The following is a 15,815-nucleotide window of genomic DNA, read 5'->3' as shown; positions in this document are numbered from 1 at the left end:
TATCTATAACTCAAACACAGACCAAATCGAAGCTTACCTTGTAAGATGTTTCCTGTTTGGTGAAAACGTTGTTTATCAATAACGGTAGGTCACAGGCAGACAAATAATAATATGGGGACTTTACATTTACATTTACAAAACAAGAGTACAATGGGAAAGCGACCACATACACTTTATTAGATCAAGCAATTCTTTAAATAAAATTAAATTGGGTGTTAACTGTTATATTGTTGTGGCATGAAATAACATCATTGCAAATCTCCTGGATATTGGTGAGGCTGTTCACTGACTGTTCATATTCATATTGTTTTTGCAACTTTCATCCCTCACCCCTCACCCCTTGTTCCCTAACCTAAACTCAGAGATCAAATCTGATGACTCTCCTGTCAAAGGAAAGAAAGGAAAAGGAAAGGACAAGAGGAGGCCTGGAGATATGCCAGAGAAGAAGAAGCACAAACTCAATGAGCTGCAGGTATGTGGCCAATCAATACCACCCAGCGAGCAAAACTGATTACAGTGCCTTCAGAAAAGATTCATACCCCTTGACTTACTCCACATTCTGTTGTGTAACAGCCTGAATTCAAAATGGATTAAAAATACATACAATCTCACCCATCTACACACAATACCCCATAATGGCAGTTAAAACTTAACAAATGTATTGAAAATTAAATGTAGAGATATCTCATTTACATGAGTATTCACACCCCTGGGCCAATACTTTATAGAAACACCTTTAGCATTGATTACTGCTGTAAGTCTTTTGGGGAGTAAGTCTAAAGGGCTTCGCACACCTGAATTGTACAATATTTGCCCATTATTCTTTTCCAATTCTTCAAGCTCTGTCAAGTTGATTGTTGATTTTATATATATATATATATATATAAATGTAAAAAAAAGAAATATACATTTTACGCATACGTTTTACATACATGGTACTTTTATATATAGCATTCATGTCCCGTGTGGCTCAATTGGTAGCGCATGGTGTTTGCAACACCAGGGTTGTGGGTTTGATTCCCACGGGGGACCAGTACGGGGAGAGAAAAAAAATGTACGAAATGTATGCATTCACTACTGTAAGTCGCTCTGGATAAGAGCGTCTGCTAAATGACTAAAATGTAAATATACATACAGTACAGTGTATTCAGACCCCTTCATGTTTTTGTTATGTTACAGCCTTATTTTAAAATTGATTAAATTGTTTTTTCCCCCTCATCAATCTACACACAATACCCCATAATGACAAAGCAAAAACAGGTTTTTAGAAATGTTTGCAAATTTATTAAAAATACAAAAATGAAATATGACATTTACATAAGTATTCAGACCCTTTACTCAGTACATTGTTGAAGCACCTTTGGCAGTGATTACAACCTCAAGGCTTCTTGTTTATGACACTACAAGCTTTGCACGCCTGTATTTGGGGAGTTTCTCCCATTCTTCTCTGTAGATCCTCTCAAGCTCTGTCAGGTTGGATGGGGAGTGTCGCTGCACAGCTATTTTCAGGTCTCTCCAGAGATGTTTGATCGGGTTCAAGTCCGGGGTCTAGCTGGGCCACTCAATGATATTCAGAGACTTGTCCCGAAACCACTCCTGCGTTGTCTTTGCTGTGTTCTTAGGGTCGTTGTCCTGTTGGAAGGTGAACCTTCGCCCCAGTCTGAGGTCCTGAGCGCTCTGGAGCAGGTTTTCATCAAGGATCTCTCTGTACTTTGCTCCGTTCATCTTTCCCTCGATGCTGACTAGTCTCCCAGTCCTTGCCGCTGAAAAACATCCCCACAGCATGATGCTGCCACCACCATGGTGCCAGGTTTCCGCCAGACGTGACGCTTGGCATTCAGGCCAAAGAGTTCAATCTTGGTTTCATCAGACTAGAGAATCTTGTTACTCATGGCCTGAGAGTCATTTAGGTGCCTTGTGGCAAGCTCCAAGCGGACTGTGATGTGCCTTTTACTGAAGAGTGGCTTCAGTCTGGTCACTCTACCATAAAGGCCTTATTGATGGAGTGCTGCAGAGATGGTTGTCCTTCTGGAAGGTTTTCCCACCTCCACAGAGGAACTCTGGATGCTCTGTCAGAGTGACCATCGGGTTCTTGGTCACCTCCCTGACCAAGGCCCTTCACCCCCGATTGCTCAGTTTGGCCGGATGGCCAGCTCTAGTATGTATTTACAGTATGTATGTATGCATTCGGAAAGTATTCAGACCCCTTCACTTTTCCCACATTTTGTTACGTTACAGCCTTGTTCTAAAATGGATTAAAAATATATATATCCTCATCAATCTACACACAATACCCCATAATGACAAAGCTAAAACAGGTTTTTAGAAATCTCTGCAAATGTATTAAAAATAAAAACAGAAATACCTTATTGACAGAGGTATTCAGACACTTTGCTATGGGACTCGACATTGAGCTCAGGTGCATCCTGTTTCCATTGATCATCCATAAGATGTTCCTACAACTTGATTGGAGTCCATCTGTGGTAAATTCAAATGATTGGACATGATTTGGAAAGTCAAGGGGTCTGAATACTTTCCGAATGTACTGTACACACACTGAATATATAAAACATTAAGAACACCTGCTCTTTCAATGACATAGACTGACCAGGTGAATCCAGGTGAATCCAGGTGAAAGCTATGATCCCTTATCGATGTCCCTTATTGATGTCACTTCATTCAGTGTAGATGAAGGTGTGGAGACAGGTGAAATAAGGATTTTTAAGCCTTGAGACAAATGAGACATGGAGTGTGCATGTGTGGCATTCAGAGGGTGAATGGGCAAGACACAAAATGTAAGTGCCTTTGAACAGGGTATGGTAGTAGGTGCCAGGTGCACCCGTTTGTGTCAAGAACTGCAACACTGCTGAGTTTTTCACGCTCAACAGTTTCCCGTGTGTATCAAGAATGATCCACCACCCAAAGGACATCCAGCTGACTTGAAACTGTGGGGAGCATTGGAGTCAACATGGGCCAGCATTCCTTTTGACACCCCGATGAATTGAGGCTGTTCTGAGGGTATGGGGGGGGGTGCAACTCAATATTAGGAAGGTGTTCCTAATGGTTGGCATACTCAGTGTATATACATACATACACACATGCATACATACTGAATATACACGTTGCTAGACAGACATTTTCAAGTCTTGCCATAGATTTTCAAGCCGATTTAGGTCAAAACTGTAACTTGGCCACTCAGGAACATTCAATGTTGTATTGGTAAGCAACTCCAGTGTAGATTTGGCCTTGTGTTTTAGGTTATTGTCCTGTTGAAAGGTGAATTTGTCTCCCAGTGTCTGGTGGAAAGCAGACTGAACCAGGTTATCTTCTAGGATTTTGCCTGTGCTTGTAGCTATTCTGTTTATTTTTATTATCAAAAAACTCCATAGTCCTTTCCCATGACAAGCATACCCATAACTTAACCCACCACCATGCTTGAAAATATGAAGAGTTGTTTTGTTTTGTTGGATTTGCCCCAAACATATTGTATAACGCTTTGTATTCAGGACAAAAAGTTAATTTCTTTGCCACATTTTTGCAGTGGTACTTACGTGTCTTGTTGCAAACAGGATTCATGTTTTGGAATATTTTTATTCTGTACAAGCTTCCTTCTTTTTACTCTGTAATGTAGGTTAGTATTGTGAAGTTACTACAATATTGTTGATGCAGCCTCAGTTTTCTCATATCACAACCATTAAACTGTAACTGTTTTGGCCTCATGGTGAAATCCCTGAGCAGTTTCCTTCCTCTCTGGCAACTGAGTTAGGAAGGACACCTGTATCTTTGTAGTGATTGCATGTATTGATACACCATCCAAAGTGTAATTAATAACTTCACCATGCTCAAAGGGATATTCAATGTCTGATTTTTTTATTCTTACACATCTGCCAATTGGTTCCCTTTTTTGCAAGGCATTGAAAAACTTTTCTGGTCTTTGTGGTTGAATCTGTGCCTGAAATACACTGCTCGATTGAGGGACCTTACAGATAATTGTATGTGCGGGATACAGAGATGGAGTAGTCATTAAAAAGTATTGAACACTGAATGACTCCATGCAACTTATTATGAGACTTGTTAAGCACATTTTTACTCCTGAACTTATTTAGTCTTTCCATAACAAAAGGGGTTGAATACATTTTAGCTTTAAATGTTTTATTAATTTAAAAAATGTTCCACTGTGACATTATGTGGTATTGTGTGTAGATCAGTGACACAGAATCTCAATTTAACCAATTTTAAATTCAGGCTGTTCAAAACAGAAGTCTGGGCAAATACTGTATAGTCTGTTTTTGTATTTATTCATTAGGTGTACCCCAAGGAGTTGGAGAAGGAGTTTGATAACTTTGAAGACTGGCTTCACACCTTCAACCTGTTCAGAGGAAAGGCCGGAGACGACGACGACCAGAACATGGCGGATGAGGACAGGATTATTGGCAAATTCAAAGTAAAACCCCTTTCACACAGAGGGCCTTACCTTCTTCTTACCTTCTTCTTTGTCGGCGACAGAAGAGAGAAGGAAGTAGACTGGTCTCAGATCTTCTTTTGCTGTTCATTAAATTCTGCCGTAGTTGTTCAATGACTATAGGAGTTGTCTATAGGAGTTGTCTATAGGAGTTGTCTATTGGAGTTGTCTATTGGAGTTGTCTATACAGCATACAAATATCTGGCACCAGGTTAGGAAGAAACTGTACTGAGCATAGGGAGTCCATTATTTTGTTGAATACCACACCCCACCCAATCCTGACATAGTGATGTGACATGAAATAACATAGTTGCATGCAAAGGGTAAGCCCACACAAAACACAGCCCTTATTTTAAGGGTTTCTAAAATCCCCTATGGGAAAAATGAATGGTGGAAAAACGATTTGAACCATTTCCCTGTTTGACCGCTAGGTTTTATGGGTATTATGACACCTCCACTGTGGCTCTCTATTTCAGTCCAGAATCTAACACAATTGTGCATGTCTGTTTGTGTTTCAGGGATGTCTGTGCATGTACAAGGTGTCAGATTAGATGTGATTGTATTAACTCTGTGTGTATCTGTTTGTGTTTCAGGGTTCTCTGTGCATGTACAAGGTGTCAGATTAGATGTGATTGTATTAACTCTGCGTGTATCTGTTTGTGTTTCAGGGTTCTCTGTGCATGTACAAGGTGTCAGATTAGATGTGATTGTATTAACTCTGCGTGTATCTGTTTGTGTTTCAGGGTTCTCTGTGCATGTACAAGGTGTCAGATTAGATGTGATTGTATTAACTCTGCGTGTATCTGTTTGTGTTTCAGGGTTCTCTGTGCATGTACAAGGTGTCAGATTAGATGTGATTGTATTAACTCTGTGTGTATCTGTTTGTGTTTCAGGGTTCTCTGTGCATGTACAAAGTGCCAGTGTCAGATGAGATGCAGAGGGAGATGGGCTTCGACTCCAACATGGGCATGTTCCAGAACATTCCAACCAACGACCCAATCAACGTTGTAGTCCGGGTCTATATCATCAGAGTATGTACACACCACAAAACTACACTACACTGCACAACACAACACTAAGTACTACTTACAATCCTACATTTCAGAATTAATCTGGGAAGCTACAGACATTAGACTATCCTGTGATTATTAACATGTAATGTCTTGATTGTCAAATAAAACCAAGTAAACAATTTTCTAAAGGCAACTGATCTGCATCCAGCGGATATCAATGGAAAAGCTGATCCATACATCGCTATCAAACTAGGAAAATCAGACATCAAAGACAAAGAGAACTACCTCTCCAAGCAACTCAACCCTATCTTTGGCAAGTAAGTGGAGAAACTCTAAAAACAATATTTCGTCCATTTCCACTAACATTCATGATGTCATAGTAGAATGAATAAATTCTTAACAGCATACGAGCTAGCCAAGTAATTTACTCTGAAGACTGCCGCTGCTTGTATAGTTAGAGCTTGCACATTTAAAGTGTAAACATGTTGAAAACAATAACCATAAGTTATGACCAAAGACTTTAAAAAAGTCATTTATTTTGAACCCATCAGATCTTTTGACATCGAAGCCACATTTCCCATGGACTCTACACTAACAGTGTCCATCTATGACTGGGACTTAGTGGGCACTGACGACCTGATTGGGGAGACTAAACTGGATCTGGAGAACCGCTACTACAGCAAGCACAGAGCCATATGTGGCCTCCCATCCAAATATGCCGTGTAAGTACTATTACAGTAGCCTGACGACACACACTAAATTCTTACGCAGCTCTGTCGTTCGCTACATACTTTAGATTGACACTGACATCATTAAAGTCATTTGTGGTGACAAGGGGCACGAGGGGCGTTGTACAAAACAAAGTCATCAGTGATTGGATCGTCTCTAACCAATCAGAGTATCAAAGCCAGTGACGAATTCTCAAACCGCCACTTCACCCACGTGTGTTCTGGCTCTGGCCCTGGACCAATCAGACAGCCCCAAATGTGTTTGCATCGGTGAAGGGTCTGTGAGGTACTCAGATCCAGACTCATTGTAGGGAAGAAACTAATGTGGTCATGGCGTAGCGTTTGGCCAGAGCAAGGATTCTGGGTAGCCAGACAACTATTACAGCAAGCACAGAGCAAAATGTGGCATCGCATTCAAATATGCCATGTAAATACTATTACAGCAAGCACAGAGCAAAATTTGGCATCGCATCCAAATATGCCATGTAAATACTATTACAGCAAGCACAGAGCAAAATGTGCCATCGCATCCAAATATGCCATGTAAGAACTATTACAGCAAGCACAGAGCAAAATGTGGCATCGCATCCATTTAGGTGAACCCTCTCTTTTGCCTATAAATATACGTACAACACAGGATCCTGTACATGATCCAATTCAGGACTGACCTAGATAAATAAACCATACATAAATAAATACCCAATATCTTAGAACTGCATACAATTTGTTTGTCTCCATCTTTATTTTTTTCGTCCCTGTAGCCATGGCTACAATGTGTGGCGGGACCCCCTGAAGCCAACCCAGATCCTGGCCAAGCTGTGTAAAGAGGGCAAGCTGGACGGGCCCCACTATGGCCCTGGAGGACGGGTCAAGGTGGCCAACAGGATCTTTATGGGCCCAACCGAGATCGAAGATGAAAATGGTACTGTATAGAGTACAACACAACAACATTACCTGAAATGCTTTTCTACCCTCACCTGTTGGTTACTGTATCCCCAATCATATTTCTCTCTGCCTGGCTGAAGTACCCTGTCATGTACAACTGATCATATAGGTCTATGTTCTTATGAGCTTTCTCTGTGGGTAGGCTAGGTAGTACTCGACTAGTCTAGTACCCCAGGTTGACAACTACTGCTGTACTGTCTGTCTGGGTTGGTCTGATGATGTTCCTTAGGTCTGAAGAAGCAGACAGATGAGCACCTGGCCCTGACGGCGCTGAAGCACTGGGAGGATATCCCCAGGGTGGGCTGTAAACTCATCCCAGAACATGTGGAGACCAGGCCACTCCTCAACCCTGACAAGCCTGGCATCGAACAGGTACTGTAGGACAAGGTTGCCTTTAAGCCTGTGCTTGCTAAATGCCCAAGTGCCTGCTTCAGTGTTTCAAATGATCCACCTGGTGAAGGTAGTAAAGCAAATATAAAGTACAGTAAAGATAGTAGAAATTGCTGTGTAGTAGAATTGTATCTCACCCCATGTTTATCTGTGTGTTTCTCTTTGTGTAGGGGAGGATTGAGATGTGGGTGGACATGTTCCCCAAGGATATGCCTGCACCTGGACCAGCCATTGATATCGCACCCAGAAAACCAAAGAAGTATGTTCTAGTACAATGTAATGTGCTTTAAAAAAACATTTAGTAAGAGAATTTGAAAAGTGAAATAAAGGTTATGAGGAATGTGCATTGTCGGCAGGGTTAGATATCAGTAATACACTGTATATTAGTGGTGCGAGGGTCAGCTGTTTGTTCACCTGCACCCACCCGCAATTGGTAATAACCCATCCGCAACCCTCAACTATATGTGATAAAGGAAAATCTGAGGCCCTCACCCAACCCCAACACTCTAACATAGAAATGCACTGTCACCTTTTTTTGACAGGGGCCACATTTTTTTTTTTTGCCTGATTTTTAGACATTTTGGTAGTCACCTTGTCTATAACTAGATACATGCAGCTTCTCTTCTGTCATTATATGTGTCAGGTTGGTGGGTGTAGCTGGTGTATAAAGTCAGGCGCAGGAGAGCAGAGATGAGTGAAACAACGCACTTTACTCGACGGCACAAAGTAAACAATTTACAAAGTGCAAAAGGAACGGTTGCCACAAAGCATGGGAGATAAACAGCACCCGGTACAAACCAGCCGGAACATACCGACCAGAACAAATAACAATCACACACAAAGACATGGGGGGGAATATAGGGTTAAATACATGACCAGTAATTGGGAAATGAAAACCAGGGGTGTGGGAAAACGAGACAAAACAAATGGAAAATGACAAATGGATCGGCGATGGCTAGAAGACCGGTGACGTCGACCGCCGAGCACCACCCGAACAAGGAGAGGCATCAACTTCGGCCGAAGTCGTGACAGTAACCCCCCACCCTTGACGCGCGGCTCCAGCAGCGTCGACACCGGCCTCGGGGACGACCCGGAGGGCGAGGCGCAGGGCTATTAGGATGGAGGCGGTGGAACTCTTGCAGCATTGAAGGATCCAACATGTCCTCCACCGGAACCCAGCATCTCCCCTCCGGACCATACCCCTCTCAGTCCACGAGGTACTGAAGGCCCCTCGCCCGACATCTTGAATCCAGTATGGAACGAACGGAGTAAGCCGGGGGCCCCCTCGATGTCCAGAGGGGGCGGAGGAACCTCCCGCACCTCAGACTCCTGGAGCGGGCCAGCCACCACCGGCCTGAGGAGAGACACATGGAACGAGGGGTTAATGCGGTAATCGGGGGAAGCTGTAACCTGTAACAAACCTCGTTCACTCTCCTCAGGACTTTAAATGGCCCCACAAACCGCGGACCCAGCTTCCGACAGGGCAGGCAGAGGGGCAGGTTTCGGGTCGAGAGCCAGACCCGGTGGCGAACACTGGGGCCTCACTGCGGTGGCGGTCTGCGCCAACTTTCTGGCGCAGCATGGTGCGCTGAAGTTGAACATGGGTGGCGTCCCATGTTTCCTCCACGTGCCCGAACCAGTCATCCACCACAGGAGCCTCGGTCTGACTCTGATGCCAAGGAGCCAGAACCGGCTGATACCCCAATACACACTGGAAAGGGGAGAGGTTAGTGGAGGAGTGGCAGAGTGGCGGAGCGAGTTCTGAGCCATCTCTGCCCAGGGCACGAATGCTGCCCACTCCCCCGGCCGGTCCTGGCAATAGGACCTCAGAAACCCACTCTCTTCACCTGCCGTTACTCTCGGGGTGAAAACCTGAGGTAAGGCCAACCGAGACCCCCAGACGTTCCATGAACGCCCTCCAGACCCTTGACGTGTGCCGGAAGACGTGTGTAAACAGGGCCTCCACAGTCTGTAGAGCCGTAGGGAGACCGGGCAAAGGGAGGAGACGACAGGACTTAGAAAGACGATCCACAACGACCAGGATCGTGGTGTTACCCTGTGAAGGAGGAAGATCAGTCAGGAAATCTACCGACAGGTGCGACCACGGCCATTGTGGAACGGTAAGGGTTGTAACTTACCTCTGGGCAGGTGCATAGGAGCCTTGCACTGGGCGCACACCAAGCAGGAGGAAACATAAACCCTCACGTCCTTAGCTAAAGTGGGCCACCAGTACTTCCCACTAAGACAGCGCACCGTCCGACCAATACCAGGATGACCAGGGGAGGGTGAGTTATGGGCCCAATAGATCAGCCGGTCGTGGACAGCAGATACAACGTACAGACGCCCAGCTGGACATTGGAGGGGAGTGGGCTCTGTACGTAATGCCCGCTCGATGTCCGCGTCCAGCTCCCGCACTACTGGTGCCACCAGGCAAGAGGCCAGGAGTATGGGAGTGTGTTCCATGGGTCGGTCCTCTGTGTCATACATCCGGGACAGTGCGTCTGCCTTCGCGTTCTGGGAACCCGGTCTGTAGGATAGGGTGAAAACAAAACGGGTAAAAAACATGGCCCACCTTGCCTGGTGAGGATTCAGTCTCCTCGCCGCCCGGATGTACTCCAGATTGCGGTGGTCAGTCCAGATGAGAAAAGGGTGTTTGGCCCCCTCAAGCCAATGTCTCCACGCCTTCAGGGCCTTGACAACAGCCAACAACTCCCGGTCCCCATGTCATAGTTTCGCTCCGACGGGCTGAGCTTCTTCGAAAAGAAGGCACAGGGGTGAAGCTTTGGTGGCGTACCCAAGCGCTGATAGAGCACGGCTCCTATCCCAGCCTCGGATGCGTCCACCTCCACTATGAACGCCAAAGAGGGATCCAGATGAGCCAGCACGGGAGCCGAGGTAAACAGAGCCCTCAGCTGACCAAAAGCCCTGTCCGCCTCAGCTGACCACTGCAAACGCACCGGTCCCCCCTTCAGCAGTGAGGTAATGGGAGCCGCTACCTGACCAAAGCCCCGGATAAACCTCCGGTAGTAGTTGGCAAACCCTAGAAACTGCTACACTTCCTTTACCGTGGTGGGAGTCGGCCAATTACGCACGGCTGAAATGCGGTCACTCTCCATCTCCACCCCTGAAGTGGAAATGCGGTACCCTGGGAAGGAGACGGACTGTTGGAAAAACAGACATTTCTCAGCCTTGACGTACAGGCCATGCTCCAACAGTCGACCAAGCACCCTGCGCACCAGGGACACATGCTCGGGCGCGTCTAGCGGAGTATATCAGAATGTCGTCAATATACACCACTACACCCTGCACGGAAAATCTTGTCTACAAAGGCCTGGAAGACTGATGGAGCATTCATCAACCCGTACGGCATGACGAGGTACTCATAGTGCCCTGAGGTGGTACTAAATGCATTCTTCCACTCGTCCCCCTCCCGGATACGCACCAGGTTGTAAGCGCTCCTAAGATCCAATTTTGTGAAGAAGCGCACCCCGTGCATTGACTCGATCGCACTGGCTATGAGAGGTAGTGGGTAACTGTACCTCACAGTGATTTGATTGATGCCTCGATAGTCAATACACGGACGCAGACCTCCTTCCTTCTTCTTCACAAAAAAAGAAACTCGAGGAGGCAGGTGAAGTGGAGGGCCGAATGTACCCCTGCCCCAGAGATTCAGAGACATATGTTTCCATAGCCGCCGTCTCCTCTTGCGACAGGGGATACACGTGACTCCTGGGAAGTGCTGTGTCTACCAGGAGATTTATCGCACAATCCCCCCGTCGATGGGGTGGTAATTGAGTCGTCTTCTTTTTACAGAAGGCGAGAGCCAAATCGGCATATTCTGAGTTGATGCGCACGGTGGAGACCTGGTCTGGACTTTCCATCGTAGTAGCACCAACAGAAACCCCTAAACACCTCCCCGAGCACTTTTGTGACCACCCCGTGAGAGCCCTCTGTTGCCACGAAATAGTGGGGTCATGACAGGCCCACAATAATGCTCATTAATAATATCATTAATCTCTAGAATTAATGTTTCAATGTAGTTGACATCTGTAAAGTTTTCTGCTTCTTTCGTGGATCAAAAACATCTAGGGACTGGGAAGAAGAAAAAAAAACATCTGGAAAGATTTTCAGTTTGACTGGTTGTAAGGAAAGTTGTGAAAATGGCCCAAAATGTTTCTGATAAGATTTCATTTCAGCTTGGATGCGTATTTTATGTGGTTGAAATACTATCAGGTTTTATGATGATGATAAAGATAGCACCTCTACAGATTTTGTATAGCGTCTTTCAATCATCACACATAACATAGCCGACACTGCTATCATCCACTTTTACCACTTCACCAAATCTTTCCCAAACATTACTTTTCTGACCCTCCCTTCTCCTTATTTTCATCTCTCCATTTCGCAGCTTTTCTCTTATTAAATTAAACTCCGACATTGTCCTTTTTGCCTCCATGGATCGACGTTAACTTTTTCTGCCTGTTCCCTAAAGCATTTGGCGATTGGCGTGTAGGCTATTTGGTGCGTATACAGATAGACCCTAAAGTTTAGGCTTACACACTAGATACCCTAAAATAATCCAAGAAAAACCTCAATATAGCCTATAGATATATATAAATTGCTCAAGAATTCTACATTAATGGGTTTTTAATGCATTGTTTTCTCTTTATTCAACCCACAATCCACCCGCCCTTCATCCACACAATATTTCATGACCCTAAACCCACCGCCCCGCGGATACAACCGCGGGGACTACGGATTATGAGTCAACCCACACATCACTACCATGGCCGGCCCGCTCATTAGGCAGGATTAGATTGAGGACGGCGGCCTTTTCTGAGCTAAACTGACCAAGATGCACCTCCAACAACAACACATAAAACCTCTCAGAATTTTGCCCAAAAACAATGACAATTTCTCTCAACCAGTGGCATATGGGATTTATAGGTGAGCGCTGATGCTGCCCTTTGATAACCATTGCCCACTTTGTCAAAGGCAGGCGTGCAAAATATTTTGCTTGTCCATTCCCAGCGTGCCTCTCCAGGGTTCTGTTGGAGAGATGTATCTCTGCAGCGCTCCACCAACGTTCTGTCCAAAACATTATCTAACATAAATCATATAGGTATAGGATGTGGTAGAAAGAGTAAGTGGCCTTTTCTGTAGCCGACAGGCTGGAGATATAATGTATGGCAATGTAATGAGACAGACACTTTTTACATCATGCAGGTTTCTCCGATCAAATAGCCTCACCTAAATGGTGCCCAATCAAATAAAAATGAGTTGTCATGTTAACAAACAGGTCAAAGTAAAATGGACAATATGGAATTGACAATCACAACAGAACGGCAAGGACGGCAGGACCGGCCCTGATCACTACTGTATATATATATATATATATATATACTGCTCAAAAAAATAAAGGGAACACTTAAATAACACATCCTAGATCTGAATGAAATAAATAATCTTCTTAAATACTTTTTTCTTTACATAGTTGAATGTGCTGACAACAAAATCACACAAAAATAATCAATGGAAATCCAATTGATCAACCCATGGAGGTCTGGATTTGGAGTCACACTCAAAATTAAAGTGGAAAACCACACTACAGGCTGATCCAACTTTGATGTAATGTCCTTAAAACAAGTCAAAATGAGGCTCAGTAGTGTGTGTGGCCTCCACGTGCCTGTATGACCTCCCTACAACGCCTGGGCATGCTCCTGATGAGGTGGCGGATGGTCTCCTGAGGGATCTCCTCCCAGACCTGGACTAAAGCATCCGCCAACACCTGGACAGTCTGTGGTGCAACGTGATGTTGGTGGATGGAGCGAGACATGATGTCCCAGATGTGCTCAATTGGATTCAGGTCTGGGGAACGGGCGGGCCAGTCCATAGCATCAATGCCTTCCTCTTGCAGGAACTGCTGACACACTCCAGCCACATGAGGTCTAGCATTGTCTTGCATTAGGAGGAACCCAGGGCCAACTGCACCAGCATATGGTCTCACAAGGGGTCTGAGGATCTCATCTCGGTACCTAATGGCAGTCAGGCTACCTCTGGCGAGCACATGGAGGGCTGTGCGGCCCCCCAAAGAAATGCCACCCCACACCATGACTGACCCACCGCCAAACCGGTCATGCTGGAGGATGTTGCAGGCAGCAGAACGTTCTCCACGGCGTCTCCAGACTCTGTCACGTCTGTCACGTGTTCAGTGTGAACCTGCTTTCATCTGTGAAGAGCACAGGGTGCCAGTGGCGAATTTGCCAATCTTGGTGTTCTCTGGCAAATGCCAAACGTCCTGCACGGTGTTGGGCTGTAAGCACAACCCCCACCTGTGGACGTCGGGCCCTCTGTTTCTGACCAATTGAGCAGACACATGCACATTTGTGGCCTGCTGGAGGTCATTTTACAGGGCTCTGGCAGTGCTTCTCCTGCTCCTCCTTGCACAAAGGCGGAGGTAGCGGTCCTGCTGCTGGGTTGTTTCCCTCCTACGGCCTCCTCCACGTCTCCTGATGTACTGGCCTGTCTCCTGGTAGCGCCTCCATGCTCTGGACACTACGCTGACAGACACAGCAAACCTTCTTGCCACAGCTCGCATTGATGTGCCATCCTGGATGAGCTGCACTACCTGAGCCACTTGTGTGGGTTGTACACTCCGTCTCATGCTACCACTAGAGTGAAAGCACCGCCAGCATTCAAAAGTGACCAAAACATCAGCCAGGAATCATAGGAACTGAGAAGTGGTCTGTGGTCCCCACCTGCAGAACCACTCCTTTATTGGGGGTGTCTTGCTAATTGCCTATAATTTCCACCTGTTGTCTATTCCATTTGCACAACAGCATGTGAAATGTATTGTCAATCAGTGTTGCTTCCTAAGTGGACAGTTTGATTTCACAGAAGTGTGATTGACTTGGAGTTACATTGTGTTGTTTAAGTGTTCCCTTTATTTTATTGAGCAGTGTATATACAGTACCAGTCAAAAGTTTGAACACACCTACTCATTCAAGAGTTTTTCTTAATTTTTTACTATGTTCTACATTGTAGAATAATAGTAAAGACATCAAAACTCTGAAATAACACGTATGGAATCATGTAGTAACCAAAAAAAGTGTTAAACAAATCAAAATATATTTTATATTTCAAATGCTTCAAAGTAGCCACCCTTTGCCTTGATGATAGCTTTGCACACTCTTGGCATTCTCTCAACCAGCTTCATGACGTAGTCATCTGGAATGCATTTCAATTGACAGTTGTGCCTTGTTAAAAGTTAATTTGTGGAATTTATTTCCTTTTTAATGCATTTGAACCAATCAGTTGTGTTGTGACAAGGTAGGGGTGGTATACAGAGGATAGCACTATTTGACAAAAGACCACGTTCATATTATGGCAAAAACAGCTCAAATAAGCAAAGACAAGCGACAGTCCATCATTACTTTAAGACATGAAGATCAGTCAATGCGGAAAATTTCAAGAACTTTGAAAGTTTCTTCAAGTGCAGTCGCAAAAACCATCAAGCGCAATGATGAAACTGTCTCTCATGAGGACCGCCACAGGAAAGGAAGACCCAAAATAAATGCTTCACAGAGTTCAAGTAACAGACACATCTAAACATCAACTGTTCAGAGGAGACTGCCTGAATCAGGCCTTCATGGTCAAATTGCTGCAAAGAAACCACTACTAAAGGACACCAATAAGAAGAAGAGACCTGCTTGGGCCAAGAAACATGAGCAATGGACATTAGACCGGTTGAAATTTGTCCTTTGGTCTGATGAGTCCAAATTTGAGATTTTTGGTACCAACCACCGTGTCGTTGTAAGACGCAGAGTAGATGAACAGATGATCTCTGCATGTGTGGTTCCCACCGTGAAGCATGGAGGAGGAGGTGTGATGGTGTTGGGGTGCTTTGCTGGTGACACTGTCTGTGATTCATTTAGAATTCAAGGCACACTTAACCAGCATGGCTACCACAGCATTCTGCAGTGATATGCCATCCTATTTGGTTTGTGCTTAGTGGGACTATCATTTCTTTATCAACAGGACAATGACCCAAAACACACCTCCTGGCTGTATAAGGACTATTTGACCAAGGAGAGTGATGGGGTACTGCATCAGATGACCTGGCCTCCACAAACACCCGACCTCAACCCAATTGAGATTGTTTGGGATGAGTTGGACCGCAGAGTGAAGGAAAAGCAGCCAACAAGTCCGCAGCATATGTGGGAACTCCTTCAAGAATGTTGGAAAAGCATTCCTCATGAAGCTGGTTAAGAAAATGCC

General features: G+C 45.1%; 1 protein-coding gene across 1 annotated transcript in view; it reads left to right on the top strand.

The window, feature by feature from the left end:
* LOC106611328 (otoferlin) overlaps positions 1 to 15,815 on the top strand; it is a 57,795-nt gene that overhangs the window by 39,264 nt on the left and 2,716 nt on the right. The window contains exons 30-37 of the mRNA XM_045724957.1: positions 363 to 472; positions 4,307 to 4,444; positions 5,356 to 5,493; positions 5,665 to 5,792; positions 6,027 to 6,197; positions 6,965 to 7,125; positions 7,378 to 7,520; positions 7,709 to 7,797. Coding sequence (XP_045580913.1) covers positions 363 to 472; positions 4,307 to 4,444; positions 5,356 to 5,493; positions 5,665 to 5,792; positions 6,027 to 6,197; positions 6,965 to 7,125; positions 7,378 to 7,520; positions 7,709 to 7,797 — 1,078 coding nt within the window. The remainder of the gene's footprint in view (positions 1 to 362; positions 473 to 4,306; positions 4,445 to 5,355; positions 5,494 to 5,664; positions 5,793 to 6,026; positions 6,198 to 6,964; positions 7,126 to 7,377; positions 7,521 to 7,708; positions 7,798 to 15,815) is intronic.

Source organism: Salmo salar, chromosome ssa09 (genome assembly GCF_905237065.1).
Source record: "Salmo salar chromosome ssa09, Ssal_v3.1, whole genome shotgun sequence".
Classification (NCBI taxonomy): Eukaryota; Metazoa; Chordata; class Actinopteri; order Salmoniformes; family Salmonidae; genus Salmo; species Salmo salar.
Note: the sequence above shows the minus strand (reverse complement) of the source record. Positions and strands in the feature narration are given on the sequence as shown.